General features: G+C 45.3%; 2 protein-coding genes across 4 annotated transcripts in view; one reads left to right on the forward strand and one right to left on the reverse strand.

The window, feature by feature from the left end:
* LOC308149551 (vacuolar protein sorting-associated protein 53 homolog) overlaps window positions 1-6,952 on the reverse strand; it is a gene marked incomplete at its 5' end in the record, with an annotated part of 49,080 nt that extends 42,128 nt beyond the window's left edge. For all 3 annotated transcript variants that reach the window (XR_013937256.1, XM_080522411.1, XM_080522410.1), the window contains 4 exons: window positions 1,592-1,658; window positions 3,793-3,842; window positions 4,833-4,913; window positions 6,860-6,952. Coding sequence is in view for 2 of the 3 variants with exons in the window: in XM_080522411.1 (XP_080378537.1) it covers window positions 1,592-1,658; window positions 3,793-3,842; window positions 4,833-4,913; window positions 6,860-6,952 (291 nt within the window). The remainder of the gene's footprint in view (window positions 1-1,591; window positions 1,659-3,792; window positions 3,843-4,832; window positions 4,914-6,859) is intronic.
* Window positions 6,953-11,856: 4,904 nt separating this feature from the next.
* dnase1 (deoxyribonuclease I) lies at window positions 11,857-18,301 on the forward strand. Its single transcript, XM_080522459.1, has 9 exons — window positions 11,857-11,994; window positions 13,598-13,736; window positions 15,446-15,534; window positions 15,988-16,074; window positions 16,551-16,666; window positions 17,061-17,173; window positions 17,609-17,763; window positions 17,893-17,986; window positions 18,198-18,301. The coding sequence occupies exons 2-9, from the start codon at window positions 13,599-13,601 to the stop codon at window positions 18,243-18,245; spliced, it is 840 nt and encodes a 279-aa protein (XP_080378585.1). The 5' UTR covers window positions 11,857-11,994; window position 13,598; the 3' UTR covers window positions 18,246-18,301.
* Window positions 18,302-18,796: the final 495 nt, after the last annotated feature.

Here is an 18,796-nt window from a genome sequence, read left to right on the forward strand (position 1 = left end):
TCTCTCTCTCTCTCTCTCTCTCTCTCTCTCTCTCTCTCTCTCTCTCTCTCTCTCTGGCCTCAGGAACAGCAGAAACCCAACAGAACAGGACTAACCTCTTGGGTTGGTGGTGTTCTGTCCTGACCGCTTGTGGTATTCCAGGAAAGTAGGACAAGACACACTGTGACTACAACACAGTTCATCTCCCTAACAGCTACACACACACACACACACACACACACACACACACACACACACACACACACACACACACACACACACACACACACATCTCACACACACACACACACACACACACACACACACACACACACATCTCACACACACACACACACACACACACACACACACACACATCTCACACACACACACACACACACACACACACACACATCTCTCCCATTAGGTGTCACGTTCCATTAAATGCACTGTTCTCTGACTGAGCGAGGTCTAACTCCGGCAGAAACAGCGGGACACCAAACCAAACCACAGGTCGGGATGGAATTCCGGCACAAGGCCGGGGAATCTTCCCCCCTCTTTTCCAGAGAGGCGGCAGTGAAGAATGGTCTGAGTCATCCTGCCCTTTTCCATGGCATTAGAGGAGAGGAGTGGATGGAGAAAGAAAGAGATATACGACACGGCACAGACATATTTGTCTGGGTCAGGCAGACTGAATTAGACGTCTTTGATGATGGAGGGGGGCCAATTATGTGTGTGTGTGTGTGTGTGTGTGTGTGTGTGTGTGTGTGTGTGTGTGTGTTTTATCTTGCACAACAGCATGTCAGAGGTGGTGAGTGTGTACATGTGAGTGTGTACATGTGAGTGTGTACATGGAAGTGTGTACATGTGAGTGTGTACATGTGAGTGTGTACATGGAAGTATGTACATGTGAGTGTGTACATGGAAGTGTGTACATGTGAGTGTGTACATGGAAGTGTGTACATGTGAGTGTGTACATGTGAGTGTGTATGTGAGCAGCAGTAACACATTATGGTCGTCCTTCATCTCCCCTGTGGCGAGGAGCATCTCCATCTCCACATGCATCATCTGCAGCCCCCCACAGCTAGCCTACCGCACAGCTAGCCTACCCCACAGCTAGCCCACCCCACAGCTAGCCTACCCCACAGCTAGCCTACCCCACAGCTAGCCTAGCCTACCGCACAGCTAGCCTACCCCACAGCTAGCCTACCCCACAGCTAGCCTACCGCACAGCTAGCCTACCCCACAGCTAGCCCACCCCACAGCTAGCCTACCCCACAGCTAGCCTACCCCACAGCTAGCCTACCCCACAGCTAGCCTACCCCACAGCTAGCCTAGCCTACCCCACAGCTAGCCTACCCCACAGCTAGCCTAGCCTACCCCACAGCTAGCCTAGCCTCTGTGCCATGGAGGGTCTCACAGTAAGCTACTAACGCCATCTATCAACACACGCACATTAACACAGTCATAGAATACCCGACGACTTTGAAACAAATAACAGAATGTTCAGACAGACAAGAGAGGGTTACCGTGGTAACCAACAATGGGTAACCATGGTAACAGGTAACAGCCAGCCACACACAGAGTACCACGGAGACGACCGGACGCTCACCTGTCGGCCGTCCTGACCCACGTTGGTCTGACCCCGCACCACCGTCCTGATGTTGTCGTCTAGCCGCCTGACACACAGAGAGAAACACACATTTTAATACTTTATTTGGTTCCACAAATCATATTACACAAACAGGGAATCAAATATTTCGGGGCTAAGCAGCACTGAACACTCAAGGGTCACATGACACCTCCTTCTCCACACGGCCAAGCTGCCAATAATAGCCGAGACAGAGCAACATTTGGCAACCTGTTTGGCCTTTCTTTTAGTCATTGCAGCAATTCTCAGACCCCTCATGGTGCATTTATATACATGGCCCAGACTTCCAAACACAAGTATACTGAATTTACACTTGTACCCAAAGCTGGTTATCGTACCAAGTAGTGGTTGGTATTTGATATACTTGTCCTGGAAAGTCTGGTCCATGTACAGGTCAAAGGGGCAGCCTACTTCTACAATCAGTAATTAATAAAATACAAAGGTTCCATCTCACAAAACATAATGGAATGTAAAAACGTTGATGCAGTAGACACAGTAGTGAGCAACACCGGGGCTCCGCAGGGAACTGTGCTGGCTCCCTTCCTGTTCACCCTGTACACATCAGACTTCAAACACAACTCTGAGTCCTGCCACGTACAGAAGTACTCTGACGATACAGCCATAGTGGCGTGCGTGAGGGATGGACGGGAGGGGGAGTACAGGGATCTGATAGGAGCCTTCAGCGTCTGGAGCGAGAGGAATGGTCTGCTCCTCAACCAAACCAAGACCAAGGAGCTAGTTATAGACTTCCGTAGGTCTAAGCCACCTCGGTTGCCCATTAACATCCGGGGCGAGGATATCGAGGTGGTGAAGACCTACAAGTACCTGGGGGTGCATCTGGACGACAAACTGGACTGGTCCACCAACACAGAGGCACTTTATAAGAAGGGTCAGAGCAGGCTGTACTTCTTAAGAAGACTTAGGTCTTTTGAAGTGTGTGGAGAGATGCTGGCCATGTTTTACCAGTCTGTCATGGCCAGCATTCTCTTCTACGCTGCAGTCTGCTGGGGGGGAAACATCACCAAGAGGGATACCGGACGGCTGGACAAGCTCGTAAAAAAGGCGGGTTCAGTGGTGGGAAGGAGCCTGGACTCTCTGGGGACGGTGGTGGAGAGAAGGACTAGGAGTAAGCTGCTGTCCATCAGGGACAACCCCAACCACCCCCTCCATCATGTCCTCGCTGGGCAAACCAGCAGCCGCCGCAGAGGGCGGTTCATTACGATCCGCTCCCGGACGGAGCGATATAAAAAATCATTTATCCCGGCTGCACTAAGACTGTTCAATGGCAACTAAAGTAGCAGTCGGGGTCAAGGCTCCTGAATCTGTATTTATTATTTATTTTAATCACCATCATCACTTTTTTTTTTTTTTTAGTATTTTAATATAAATAACTATAGCCATCCTTTTAATCCACTTTTATATCAGATCTCACTGTTTTTTATATACTGTACATGGCTGGCCCAGTGTTGTTGTCTGTCCTTTATGTTGTGTTGTGTTGTTATGTGTGGTTTTTAGTGGAGTGGCGCGGCAAAATGAATTTCCCCACGGGGATAAATAAAGTATTTATCTATCTATCTATCTATCTCTATGCTCAATATCTCTGAACTACCCTAAACGGAGATAGAACCTTATCATTCTAAACGGAGATAGAACCTTATCATTCTAAACGGAGATAGAACCTTAGAATTCTAAACAGAGATAGAACCTTATCATTCTAAACGGAGATAGAACCTTATCATTCTAAACGGAGATAGAACCTTATCATTCTAAACGGAGATAGAACCTTATCATTCTAAACGGAGATAGAACCTTATCATTCTAAACGTAGATAGAACCTTAGAATTCTAAACAGAGATAGAACCTTATCATTCTAAACGGAGATAGAACCTTATCATTCTAAACGGAGATAGAACCTTATCATTCTAAACGGAGATAGAACCTTATCATTCTAAACGGAGATAGAACCTTATCATTCTAAGCTCGCGAGATGCTACCTCAGTAACATTCTATCTATACAACTGATCATGCTCTTTATGCTATATATAGATATATACAGTATATCTAACATGGCTTACAGTACAAAGCCCAGAGGGTTTTTCCTGACCACATGACATGACTAGGAAAAACTCTGGGCCCGTAATCAATCAAGGCCATCTACTCACCGGATCTTCAGACGAATCTTGTTCACCACATCGTCGATGTTAGCCAGTGACTGTGAAGTAACACACAAGGTCATATTAGTGAGACGTCTAAATGCTGTTACTGCAGGAGTTTGCTTATCTAATGCTAATAAATAAGCCAATGAAATTCAACATCAGGACAAGAGAAAGATCCAATTGAGTTGAATGATGATGATGAACATAATGCAGACACAATGAAGCTTCCATTCATTACAAAGGTAAATTGTGCCCTCTAGTGGACATAATATAGCAACAGGACGATTGCTTTTTAAACTAGATCATAGAATAGAATAGACTTTATTGTCCTTGTACAGTTGCCTATACAATGAAATTGTAGTGGTTCTTCTGAAGGTGCAAAAACAGAAAAACCTGTAGGTCTTCCGCTTTAACAACATTATACAGATAAAACACAATAAAACACTCATTCTCCTATTATCGTGTGACAAATGTTCAGTAAACCTACTACAGGGACATATACAATCTATTGCAAAAGATCCACTCCTTATTATATGGTGATGGGATAGGGACCAGGGGAGGCTGGTGGAGGTAGACATCGGAGGACGGTGTTCAGATAACATTCCTCATTTCATTCCATGCATTAACATGGGCCCATCCTCATACCCAGGGCCGGTCCTAGGCATTTAGGTGCCCTAGGCGAGAGTATGATTTGATGCCCCCCCGCCAAAAAAATTATATTTTTTAGGGGCGCCACCCCCACCACCACCACATTAAGCCACCAGTACTGCCTCATCACCACCCACACATTCAACAGTAGAAATATGGACAACAATGGTTTCAAGACAAAAATAGACAGTAGGCTGAGACATATTTTCATAGAGACATGAAATTCATAGAGACAAAATGATTGAAATGTAAAAAAAAAAAAAAAAACTACTTCGCCTAGAGTCATAGGCCTGCTCATTCCTACCTCCGCCTGCCTCCCTGATTTCACATCAAGTAAAGTAATGATATCAATGGAGCTAACATGGCCGGTTTCTGGTTTGCAGGGAGTCCAGTATTACCTGCTCTGTCGGGAACAAGGTGTTGATGTATTCCACAGCGTTGAAGTCTGCTCGGTCCAGAGGGTCTTGACTAGGAAACACCTACAAAGTACAATGACCAATTATGTATACTGCTACTGCAAGCCTATGTCTGTCTTGGATTAAATGAATGGCTGTAGCTGTCTTATCAATTATATGTGGAGCGTGGTAAAGAAACTACACAGTAATAATAATAATAATAATACATTTACTTTATAAGGCACCTTTCATGGCACTCAAGGTCGCCGTACAACAAATTTAAAAACAGTTGCAAAATTCAAATACAGAGAAATATACAGTATAAACATAGCTAGCAGCAGTAGATGCCTAGTTAGTAGGGGAGAGTAGTTAGTTAGCTAACTTGCTAGTGGGTTTAGGTTATAGGAAGGGTTAGGAATGTGTTTTGGTGACTGATTACATAACCATGTTGCTATCAAATAACTACACTCTTCTGATAGTGACAGACCTCATTAGCCAGGTCATTACAGGGTATATACAGGAATCTTGAGGTTTGATTGATTGATTGAGATTGTTTATTTAAGGTAAGCCCCTTGAGAAGAATCTTCTCATTTTCGAGGGGGTCCTCACATATGACGATACAAACATAATAGTAACACATAACAAATAACAATACAAAGCACCTACACACACACTCACACACACAGCCCGTCATCACTCCACAACCCACCACTACAACCCAACCGCAATATATAGATGCAACAGTCAGATACATACATAATATAATTATCAGAAGACATCAGCAAGTAGTCGAATTTGGCAACAACAGAGAGCACATTAAAGGAAAATACAAATACACAACCTGAAAACTAGCCGGTCCAAACCCCCCACATAATTAATAACATGAGCAGGGCTTTTTTAAATAGGAAAGTAAAGATGATTTAAAGGATTGAAAGGATGTGATGGACCTTAAAGGGGAAGGGAGATTGTTCCAGTCACTAGGGGCCTTGTAGGCAAATGATTTACGACCTAATTTTTTTCGGTATCTGGGAACACAGAAAAAGAGGTTTTGATGTTGTCTGAGTGGATAGGGAGAACTATGGGGGACCAAGTAAACTTTTAAATACATGGGATATTTAAAGTAAATACATTTATAAAGGTTAATTTCAAAGTGACAGTTGGATCTAAGTGACAGTTGGATCTAAGTGACAGTTGACACTAGAACAGCCGTGTCTATGTTACCTACTCAGGGTATATTCAGGAATCTGGAGGTTAATTTCAATGCCTTTCTAAGACTTTTTAAAGACCTTGTCAATATTTTTCCAGACCTCACCGCCACTTGGAGCTGTAACCGTTTACATCAGTGACGCCTTTAACTTAACAGCTTTAGTTTGCAATAGACTAGACCACTATCATACAACAGAACTTCCGGTTCATCTTTGTTTTTTAATAAAACTAATAAATGCACAAACTTTTACTAAACGTTTTTAGGACTCAAACTCTTTGGACAGAGTCTAATTCAGAAAGATACCTACAAAATTCAAGACCTCATAACATCGTGATAAGACTTTTTAAGGGTCTTGATTTTCCCAAAATTGATTTATCAACTTTTAATACTTTTCAAGACACCACGGATACCCTGATCAAATAACTACAGTCTGATAGTGACAGACCACACTAGCCAGGTCATTAGCATGTCATTAGCATGTCATTAGCATGTCATTAGCTATGTCAACAGAAACAGCTACCTAGCTTCAATTGAACTGTCCTACTTTGTAGGACAAGGTAGCTAAGCTAACGTCCAGCTAAGCCACAACATCTTCATCCTCTAACACAGATGAGACTGATGAAGACGATGGTGAAACATGTTTGCATGCATAAACATGCATAAGCATTGGAAATAAGCAAGACATATCTGTCTGTCAGCTGACAGGCGTCCCAACTAAGCCCAAAGACAGGTAGCTGTCTGAGCTAGCTAGTTAGCTTACATTTCTTCCATTGAAGAAAAGATATATATATATATAATGACATTCCGTAGGTGAGGTATCTACCTGTTCGATGGCCAGCTGCACCTCTGGGGTCAGGTGCAGGATCGCCTCCAGATCCTCAGCGAGTTCCACTTCTTCCTCCTCCATCATGGACATACTAGCCGACAGAAACACAGATGCGCAGAGAGGTTGCGCAGAGTGGCTGCGCAGAGGCGGTTGCGCAGTGGCTGCGACGTTTCGTGAACAATTTTAGTGTGGTGGAACTACACCCATCTACTTCCGGTGTAATTAAATAAGGATTTCGAAAATAAAAGTACATTCATAGCAATTACTGTATTACATTGTGGATACTGATGTTTGTTATTTATTTATTTTGTGTTGTTTCAGTATTAAGAATGGAAAATTATGTTTATTTATTTATTTTGTGTTGTATCAATATTAAGAATGAAAAAGTATGAGAACGGATGATACTTAAATATATGTATTAATTAATAGGATTATATAATGTAAGTATAATTGTTAAGTATAAACAGGGGTAGGACAGAATAAGCCTAGGCTTCTTCCTACTCCTTTTCGAACAATTGATAGGACTGTACTCTACATATTAGTTATTTGTTATTTATTATTTTAAATCATGTTCGAAATAAAGATTAATTCATAGTAGCTAATTGATTGGTTTCAAGTATAGAGGCAAGAGAATAAAAATGCTTCACTCTGTCTTCCACTATCCTAATACTTACACAGGGCACTGTATTATTATATATTATATATATATTATATATATATATAATTATATTATAATTACAGTCACAACTAGAAAAACAAGTTCCAGAAGAATCTTCGTGGGCTTGCTTTTATTTTGGTAGTGGAAAAGGTTGAAAGTTCAAACCAACATAAATATATAACGTACTATATTTACTGGGAAAGTGAATCTAGCTATACTTCAGTGCAACAACACTGGATAAGGTATACACCAACATCAAACGTGCTTACAAGGCTAGTCCGCTAGCTCATCTAGGCATGTCTGACCATGTGTCAATCCTCCTGATTCCTGCATACACTACAATGGGGAAAAGTGCTCCCATCACCACTAAGACTGTCAGAACCTGGCCAGAAGGGTCCGCTCCACTGCAGATCTGCCTAAATGACACCCTATGTTAGGAATATGAGCATGAGGACCTGGAACAGTACACATCGTCGGTTCTGAACCACATAGTGAACTGCACCAACTCAGTTACCGTGGACAAACGGGTCCGGGTCTACCCCAACACGAAGCCATGGATGACTGGGAAGGTCCAAAAACTGATCAATGAGAGGGACAACGCCTTCTTCGCAGGGAAGCGCACACCGCTGTACTGCTCCACCAGGGCCAACCTAAAGCGCGGCATCAAAGCGGCCAAGGCAGAGCACAGAGAGAAGATTGAGGAATGCCTCCTGAGCAACGACTCCAGGCGGATGTGGCAGGGGGTTCAGCAGATGACAAACTTCAGAGCCAACAGGCTCACAGCCGCAGAGGACGACCCCCTGCTGGCGGGAAAGCTGAACACCTTCTACGCCCGGTTCGACGAGGGGCGAACGGAGGTAACCGCAACACAAACACCACTCTCTCCAGCTCTCAGCAGCCTCACCCTCACAGAGCATGAGGTGAGACGCGTACTGAAGGCGGTGGACCCCAGGAAAGCCTCGGGGCCGGATGGCGTCCTGGGACGGGTGCTGAGAGACTGCGCCGACCAGCTGGCCGGGGTTTTCACCAACATCTTTAACCAGTCCCTGTCCCAGGCCACCGTCCCACCCTGCCTGAAAACCTCAACTATCATCCCAGTCCCGAAGAAAAGCATGGTGAGCTGCCTAAACGACTACCGCCCGGTGGCACTCACACCAATCATCATGAAGTGCTTCGAGAAACTAGTCCGGGCCCACATACTCACACGCCTCCCGCCCAACCTGGATCCATACCAGTTCGCCTACAGAGCCCACAGGTCCACAGAGGACGCCATAGCGATGACTCTCCACGCCACTCTATCCCACCTGGAGAGGGGAAACAGCTACGCGAGACTGCTCTTCGTGGACTTCAGCTCCGCCTTCAACACCATCCTTCCAGACAGGCTAGTGACCAAACTACTAGACCTGGGTCTATCACACTCTATATGTGCGTGGATCAAGGACTTCCTGACCGACCGCCCCCAGAGGGTGCGGGTGGGCCCCCACACCTCCACAGCCCTCAGCCTCAGCACTGGGTCCCCCCAGGGCTGCGTGCTAAGCCCAATCCTCTACAACCTCTACACCCACGACTTCACCCCCGTCCACCCCAGCAACTACATCGTAAAGTTTGCAGACGACACCACCGTGGTGGGATGTATCACGGGGGGGGACGAGGCGGCGTACAGGGATGAGGTAGAGCAACTGAGCAAGCTGTGCAAGGTTAACAACCTGCTGCTAAACAAGTCAAAGACCCAGGAATTCATCGTAGACTTCAGGAGGAAAAAGTCAGAGATCCAGCCCCTGCTCATCGACGGAGAGAGCGTGGAGAGAGTCTCAACCCTCCGATTCCTGGGACATCACATACGGGATGACCTGGCCTGGAAGGACAACACAAAAGGCACCATCAAGAGGGCACAACAGCGGCTATACACCCTGAGATGCCTCAGGAAAGAACACAACAAGCAGGAGATACTGGTGGCCTTCTACCACGGCGCAGTGGAGAGCATCCTCACCTACGGCATCTGCAACTGGTTCCACAGCTGCACAACAGCGGAGAGAAACGCGCTACAGAGAGTCGTGAGAACAGCACAGAAGATCACCGGCGCCCCCCTCCCCTCTCTGGAGGAGCTGTACAACACACGCTGTCTCAGGAGGGCCTCCAAGATCTCCAGGGACCCGACCCACCCTGGGCACGTACACTTTGTCAGGCTGCCCTCGAACAGGAGGTACAGGACCCCGGCCGCTAAGACAAACAGACTGAAGAACTGCTTCTACCACAGGGCCGTCAAGGCCCTGAACACAGAAAAGGCCTAAGTTCTGGGCCCAGGACAGTACGGACGGATTGTATGGCAGCTAGTGCTGAGGCACAAACATGTACATTTCAAGCCTGCAAACTGTGACACTTTAAAATAACGTGAAAAAATACTTTTGTGCAATATGACAACCCTAGTGGACTATCTGTGCAGTATAGTACAGTGGATTGTGTACATAGCCTTTATTGATGTAAACCAGCTCCTTACCTTCTTGTGATTTTATGCTTTTTCTAAAATGTGTTTTTTTTCCCCTTTCCTAACACCAGGGGAGCCACCCCTCCTAAATTTCGTTGTTTGGTACCTGTACTGTAGCAATGACAAATAAAGTCCATTCCATTCCATTCCAATTTTGACCTGAGGAGCTGTTAATCCATTGGACGTGTAGTACCCCTACGTTGCCGCACGGTGGCGATGTATTCCACAAAAGTGAGTTGAACCTTGATGGAATGTGTTAGATTGTTACAAACATAATCAAAAACGGATTCTTCATCATTGAAATTATGTTTATATAATTTCACTTCGGTATTGTCTACATTAATGGTGAAAATTAGATTTTTGAGGACAATATTATTCATAAAAAAAAATAAGTACAACTACAGAAACCTGTCATCAAATCATCAATATGACTTTGTAGATGCTTAGATTGATACACTAGTAGAGCCATTTGGGAAGATAAAGGGTCCTGCTGATGTCATGTGTGTGTCCAAAACTACATGTCCGTGAAACTCTTCTATTTCTGCCCCAATTCTTTATTTCCTTTATTGGGGGGATTTTCTTTTCCTGTATAATTTCCTTCTCTGTCCTCTATTACTTCTCGGTCCATGCCTCCTCTGTACCCCTGTGCTGCTTTAGGTGCCATACACACACACACACACACACACACACACACACACACACACACAGACACACACACACACACACACACACACACACACACACACACACACAGGTATTTGTGTGTGTACGTGTGTAGCCGCGCCCCCATACACACACATACACACACAAATACCTGTCGTTTTCAAGTTCTCTGGACGACATACCCAGCCATCACCTTGTTCATCGTGTTGAAAACACTTAAACTTCACAGTTAATACCTTGTATCCACATGACATGCATTTTTTGTCCTGGGACACACCCATTGAATTATTATTAACTAATTCATAATGTAAAATATATAATAGGATAATTCATTATTATACTTGAATTATTCCAATTGGAACAAGATCGCCTGACTGTCTTAAGACATTGATATTCAGTGTCTTAAGACATCTCAAGATGTTCTGTGTCTTCAAGACACAGAAAATATGGCTCTTATGCTCCATGTCTTAAGTGAGTGCATGAGTGCATGTCTTCAGGTTAGGTCTTAAGACGACTTAAGACATCTTGACAGACAAAATGTCTTATTTTGGTTAATTAAGACATCTTAACATGGATGATTGCCATGGTCATAGTCTGTGCTAAGGTGACCAAACTCTATCAGGATACAATGCTGAATAAGCAGGTTAGATGTGAATATTGACACACACTTTTTCCATGGAAACTAAGTGACTGCCATGAGAAGGTTAAATAAAGTAGCAGGAGTAAAACAAACACCTGGGTTCACCTGGCCTCATCACCTGTAGATACCACCTGTCGCCTTCCCACGTGGAGGTTAGTTGTGGTCACCCCTGCATCGAATGTCCCTGATATAGAAGTATTACATAAACAAAGTTGTTTTACTCAAGGCCTGCAAGTCATGTTGATATTACATTACTATAGCACTTGATTAGATCTACGGATGGCTTTGTGTGATTCTGAGAATATTTCGGCTCTTACTTTAATAGACCAGGTGTTGTTGTTCCTTACTTGCGTGGGACATATCAGAATGTTTTCTGACATTGTAGTTGGAGGTTTGTTTATTTTGGTTCTATTTCTACTACACTTTTATCACCTGCTAACCCCCCCCCACCCCCGGCCCCAACCTCCTGCCTGGCTGCTCCAGGGTGATGTGTTAGCCTACAGGTAAATAAAAACCCCGGTGGACAGCCCCACAATGTATCTGTGTCTCAGGGGGATCAGTCAAGTCTGTCCGGTCTGACAGGACACATAAAGAGCTTTGTACTCTCTCCACCCAAAAGGCCAACAGTCCGTCTCTCTGTTTACAGACTCTCTGCATACTGACACGGACTGATCCAAGAGAAGCAGGTAGATCATTTTTGTACTTTCTTTCTGTCCTTGTCTCTGTCTCTGTCTCTGTCTCTGTCTCTGTCTCTCTCTCTGTTGCTGTCTCTGTCTCTGTCTCTGTCTCTGTCTCTGTCTCTGTCTCTGTTGCTGTCTCTGTCTCTGTCTCTGTCTCTGTCTCTGTCTCTGTCTCTGTCTCTGTCGCTGTCGCTGTCGCTGTCTCTGTATCTGTCTCTGTCTCTGTCTCTGTCGCTGTCTCTGTCTCTGTCTCTGTCTCTGTAAGTAAGTAAGTAAAATGTATTTGTACAGCACCTTTCCCAGACCAAGGGTCACAAAGTGCTTTACATATAGAGAACATAATAAAGAAGAAACATAATAAAACATAATAAAAGAGCGAAAGTCATAGCCGGTTAAAATAGGCAAACAAGTGAAAATAAGAACAAGTAACAGACAACAGGTGTACAACAATATCAACAGGACACAGAAAGACAGGCTTTTGGGGCTATCCAAAAGCCTGTCTATACAAGACAGTGTGTCTCTGTCTCTGTCTCTGTCTCTGTCTCTGTCTCTGTCGCTGTCTCTGTCTCTGTCTCTGTCTATTTCTCTGTCGCTGTCTCTGTCTCTGTCTCTGTCTCTGTCTCTGTCTCTGTCTCTGTCTCTGTGTCTGTCTCTGTCTCTGTCTCTGTCTCTGTCTCTGTCTCTGTCTCTGTCTCTGTAAGTAAGTAAGTAAAATGTATTTGTACAGCACCTTTCCCAGACCAAGGGTCACAAAGTGCTTTACATATAGAGAACATAATAAAGAAGAAACATAATAAAACATAATAAAAGAGCGAAAGTCATAGCAGGTTAAAATAGGCAAACAAGTGAAAATAAGAACAAGTAACAGATAAGTGTACAACAATATTAACAGGACACAGAAAGAGAGGCTTTTGGGGCTATCCAAAAGCCTGTCTATACAAGACAGTCTGTCTCTGTCTCTGTCTCTGTCTCTGTCTCTGTCTCTCTCTCTCTCTCTCTCTCTCTCTCTCTCTCTCTCTCTCTCTCTCTCTCTCCCTCTCTCTCTCTCTCTCTCTCTCTCTGTTTACTTTATGTTACACTTAATGTTGCCTCTGAATGGATGTAACATTGGTTTCTTATCAGGAGACCAATAATCACGATAGAGCTCAGGACGAGAAACTGTATATTCATAATCTCTGTTATATATATATATACTGTATATATATATATATATATATATATATATATATATATATATATATATATATATATATATATATATAATATATGTATGTTATCCAACCATGTCAACTTTCTGATTCACCTTGCATGTGAGGTGAGGTGAGTTAGTCACTAGAAGGAGGTAAAGGGTAAAGGCTGCTTTTTCTTCAGTTTAAACCATATCTATGGTTAGAGGTTAGGATTTGGGGAGGGTTAACTAATGTATCTAATGTTGGAAATTGGAAATGACCTTTGACCCAGGATACATATGGCTGAATTACCTGTTCTGTGTGGTTTGGTGATATTTGGTGATATGCCTGTACTGTATCTGACCTTTTCTTTCCACATTTGACCCAGGATATGTTTGGCTTGTGATATACCTGTATCTGACCTTTGACATTTGACCCAGGATGCGTTTGGCCTGTGCGCTTGGGTTGGTTCTGGTCCTGGTGGAGCTGGGGGGCTCCTTGTTGTTGGGAGCCTTCAACATCAAGAGCTTCGGTGACTCGAAGGCCTCCAACACCACCCTTATGGACCTCATCACTGAGGTGGGTCAGTCAGGTGATGTTTGTCAGAACCCCAACTGTCTGTTAACAGCACCCTCGTCATCACTGAGGCGAGTCAGAAAGGTGATGTTAGTCAGACCCGTCAGATCGTTACTGTGCAGGTTAGAGTTGAGTGTCTGACAACTCTGTTAACACCACCCTCGCCATCACTAAGTTGAGGTCAGTACCAAAACATCACAGAGGTGCTCTTAGTCATAATTGTGTATCTGACATTCACACCCTCGTAGACCTCATACACAAAGTCACGCGTGTTTGAAACCATTCCTCATTCCATTCCATGCATTACCATCTGCCCATCCTCCGATTTCTACCTCCACCAGCCTCCACTGATCTGGAGTCTATGGTAATAAAACCATAGAGAATACTGTTGTATAGTCGTGTGTCTGACAATGCTCAAAGTGAGCCAATAAGACTGGTGAGCAAGATGACCCAGATGCACTTCTCTATGTGAACTATGTGTTCATAAACATTGTTATTATGTAATTATCATGTTATTACTATGAAATTACCATCTTAAAGTTTCATCTCAATGTAGATAAGTATAAGTGGACTGTATATGAAAGTGTAGCCAAAGCCTTATCCGTCTATGTCCTCTACATAAATGTGTTGACTCGGTAGGAACTGAGACAATAACCTTTTCTCATTTCTGAGGAACAAGACTCGTCATGTCCTCTCCTCCGTCCTCCACTCGCATCCTCTCCTCCCTCCTCCACTCACATGTTCCTCTCCTCCATCCTCTCCTCCATCCTCTCCTCCGTCCTCCACTCGCATCCTCTCCTCCATCCTCTCCTCCATCCTCTCCTCTGTCCTCTCCTCCATCCTCTCCTCCATCCTCTCCTCCATCCTCTCCTCCATCCTCTTCTCCATCCTCTCCTCCATCCTCTCCTCCATCCTCTCCTCCATCCTTTCCTCCGTCCTCTCCTCTGTCCTCTCCTCCATCCTCTCCTCCCTCCTCCACTCACATGTTCCTCTCCTCCATCCTCTCCTCCATCCTCACCTCCGTCCTCCACTCGCATCCTCTCCTCCATCCTCTCCTCCATCCTCTCCTCTGTCCTCTCCTCCATCCTCTCCTCCATCCTCTCCTCCGTCCTCTCCTCTGTCCTCTCCTCCATCCTCCACTCACATGTTCCTCTCCTCCATCCTCTCCTCCATCCTCTCCTCCATCCTCTCCTCCATCCTCTCCTCTGTCCTCTCCTCTATCCTCTCCTCCATCCTCTCCTCCATCCTCTCCTCCGTCCTCCACTCGCATCCTCTCCTCCATCCTCTCCTCCATCCTCTTCTCCATCCTCTCCTCCATCCTCTCCTCCGTCCTCTCCTCCATCCTTTCCTCCGTCCTCTCCTCTGTCCTCTCCTCCATCCTCTCCTCCGTCCTCTCCTCTGTCCTCTCCTCCATCCTCTCCTCCATCCTCTCCTCCATCCTCTCCTCCATCCTCTCCTCCATCCTCTCCTCCGTCCTCTCCTCCGTCCTCTCCTCCATCCTCTCATCGCGTTCCTAACAGAAAAGGCTATAGAGGGCTAAAAAAGTGAGCCGTCAGCCATTTTAACCACAGTACCAGTCAAAGGTTTGGACACACTTTTGACTGGTACTTTTGACTGGTACTGTATATTGACTGGTACTGGTACTGTATATCCAATAGACACAATGATCCATAATCCAATATGTTATGTTATGTTTCAACCCCCTCATCCAGATAGTGCACCGGTATGACATCGTTCTGATCCAGGAAGTCAGAGACATTGACCTATCAGCAACCAACAAACTGATGGAGCATGTCAACAAGTAAGAGTTAACACCCCTCAACCAAACTTGACTATGATACCTATTGATACAGCACAGTATGTTCCAAAAACCTTCAATGGTGCCCTTCCTTGTCTTAATCAACCAGCAATATGACTATGGATTATGGTAAATATGGCATTTGAAATATAGTATAATATACTCTATGATGGTTCTGACTCCTTTTAGATTTGATCAGTTGATCATATTGTGTGAGGTGTGATGTATATTTCAACCAAACCTCACTACTATGCTCATTAGTACAGTGTCCCAACACTACTAAATTGTTTCCTCTCTCCTTAAACTGGATAAGAAACGAGAGGCACTACTATGCTTTGTTTGAATATATAGCAACAATGTAATGGAATTATGATGTGTAGCAAAGGAGACAATGAAAGGAAGTGTACAGGAAGTGTAATGATAGTAGGACTAACTGTATCTTATCGTCTTCACCAGAGGCTCCTCCCCCTATGTGTACCGCCACATCGTCAGTGAACCTCTGGGCCGCAGCACCTACACAGAGAGATACCTTTACCTCTACAGGTAGATACCTTTACCTCTAAGAGATACCTCTACAGGTAGGAAGGTCCTACAACTGACAGAGATACTGTACCTCCACCTCTACAGGTAGGTGCTAATGACAGATAGAGATAACTGTATAGGTAGGTCCTACAACTGACAGAGAGAGAGATACTTCTACAGATAGGGTAGTGGTGGTCTAGTGGATAGTGAGTTGGACTTGGGATCGGAAGGTTGTGAGTTCAAATCCCGCCTGAAGCCACACCACTACTAGTGTGCCCTTGGGTAAGGCACTTAGCCCTCAGTTACTCCAGGGGGAATGTCCCTGTAATTCATAATTGTAAGTCGCTTTGGATAAAAGCGTCTGCTAAATGGCAAAATTAATCAATTAATTAATTACAGATGGGTCCTACAATTGACAGAGGGCTTTACTCAGATAAATGTGCCCCTTTACTTCATTGTCGTACACATGTACACTGTGTACTTTCCTTCACTCCTAGAGAGGAGATGGTGTCTGTGGCTAAGAACTACACGTATGACGATGGCTGTGAGCCCTGTGGAACCGACACCTTCATCAGAGAACCCTTCGTCGTCATGTTCTCCTCCGACTACACAGGTACAGAGAGGAGGAGGGAGGGGTCGGGGGAGAAAGAGAAAGAGAGAGGCGGGGGTGGGGGGGGGGGTAGGGAGTGTGTATGTGTGTGTGTTGGCAGGAGAAAGAAAGAGATTGACTCTACCCTGCTTCATACTATCAGAGGTACTTTTCTGTATGCAGTATGCCTACTCAAGACCAACCATCATATAAAATGGAGAAGTGGATGCGGGAGACCCTCTGTGTTTCTATTATATAAAATATTATTTTGAATGTCCTAACTTTCTTTACCCCCTTTTCTCTTCTCCCACTATCTCTCCCTTTCTCCCCCCCACCCTTCTCTCTCTCTCTCCCTCCCACTCTCTCTCCCTTTCTCCCCCCTACCCTTCTCTCTCTTTCCCCCTCCCTCCGCTGCCAGCTGTGAGGAACTTTGTCCTGATCCCTCAGCACACGTCTCCAGACTCTGCTGTAACGGAGGTGGACGCTCTCTACGACGTGGCCGCCGATGTCCGAGCCCGATGGAACACCAACGTAACCATAGAGCACCATGACACGATACACCAGCGTAACCATAGAGCACCATGACACGTTACACCAGCGTAACAATAGAGCACCATGACACGATACACCAGCGTAACAATAGAGCACCATGACACGATACACCAATGTAACCATAGAGCACCATGATACGGTACATCAGCGTAACCATAGAGCACCATGACACGTTACACCGACGTCACGTAACTATAGAGCACCATGACACGTTACACCGACGTAACCATAGCGCTGTCTCTGTTCCTGTTCCTGCTCCTCTTATTTCTCTTCCTTCTCTTCCCCCTCCACCTCCTCCTCCTCCTCCTTCTCTTCCCCCTCCTCCTCCTCCTCCTTCTCTTCCCCCTCCTCCTACTCCTTCTCCTCCTCCCCCTCCCCCTTCCCCTCCTCCTCCTCCTCCTCCTCCTCCTCTAGGACATCGTGCTACTGGGGGACTTCAACGCTGGTTGTAGCTATGTCACTGCCTCAGAGTGGCAGCATATACGCCTGTTCACTGACGAGAGCTTCCATTGGCTGATCCCTAACGACGCAGACACCACCGTGTCACAAACCAACTGCCCCTATGACAGGTGAGATCATATACTGTACACACACACACACACACACAAACTCATACATGCATGCACACACATCCACCCACATGCACACTCACACGTATACACACACACACACTACTCTCCCTTCCTCTCTGTGAGCAGGATCGTGGCCACCACTGACATGATGAGAGGGGTGGACCCGGGGTCAGCTGAGGTGTTTGACTACATGACAGCCCTGGAGCTGAGCCACAGCATGGTAAGACCCAGTCTCACTCCTCCATCTGCTGAATTAACTAACCTCTGGGCACTGATCCAGGGTCAGTTTGCCCTGCCCAACACCCTAACCGTAGGATGCTAGCAATGCAAATGCAAGACCGACCCAAGACCTTCTGATGCAGTTCAATTGTGCAGTCATCCTCTGATAAGTCTCTTCTCTCTCTCTCTCTCTCTCTCTCTCTCTCTGTCAGGCATTAGCTGTCAGCGACCACTACCCTGTTGAGGTGGAGCTGATTTAGCCACAACCCAGCTGCCTGACCACACCGGCAGGACTTGTTACGGGGTCCATAACAACCAATGGATAGTCTCATTATTGAACATTAATGGTCTAAAGTATTCATATGAGTAACTTGGTCAGTTAAGTTTCAAGAGTTTCAAGTCAGACTCCAATAAAAGTCAGTCAAACTGCGTTCTTGTCATTGTGTAGTGTAAGGATGTGTTACGTGGTAGTTCATCTTCGAGGGCCAATGTATAGTAGTTCATGTGGGAGGGAGAATACACTAGCTAATGACATTGAGGTTCCAAGAGAGGTTAAAATTCAAATTCCACCTGGCTACACCACTATTGTGCCCTTGAGTAAGGCCCTTAGCCATAACTTACTTCAGGGAGACTGACCCTGTAATATCTAATTGTAAGTCGCTTTGGATAGAAGTGTCTGTGGTTAAAATGTAAATGGCTAGCACAGTGGAGGTGATTGGCTGATCGTTGCTCAGGGGGGGCTGGTGGAGGTAGAAATCGGAGGGCACGCTCTCATTGTAATGCATGGAATGGAATGAGGAATGGTATCAAA

The sequence above is a fragment of the Nansenia antarctica genome, assembly GCF_963989245.1.
Source record: "Nansenia antarctica genome assembly, chromosome: 2".
NCBI lineage: Eukaryota > Metazoa > Chordata > Actinopteri > Argentiniformes > Microstomatidae > Nansenia > Nansenia antarctica.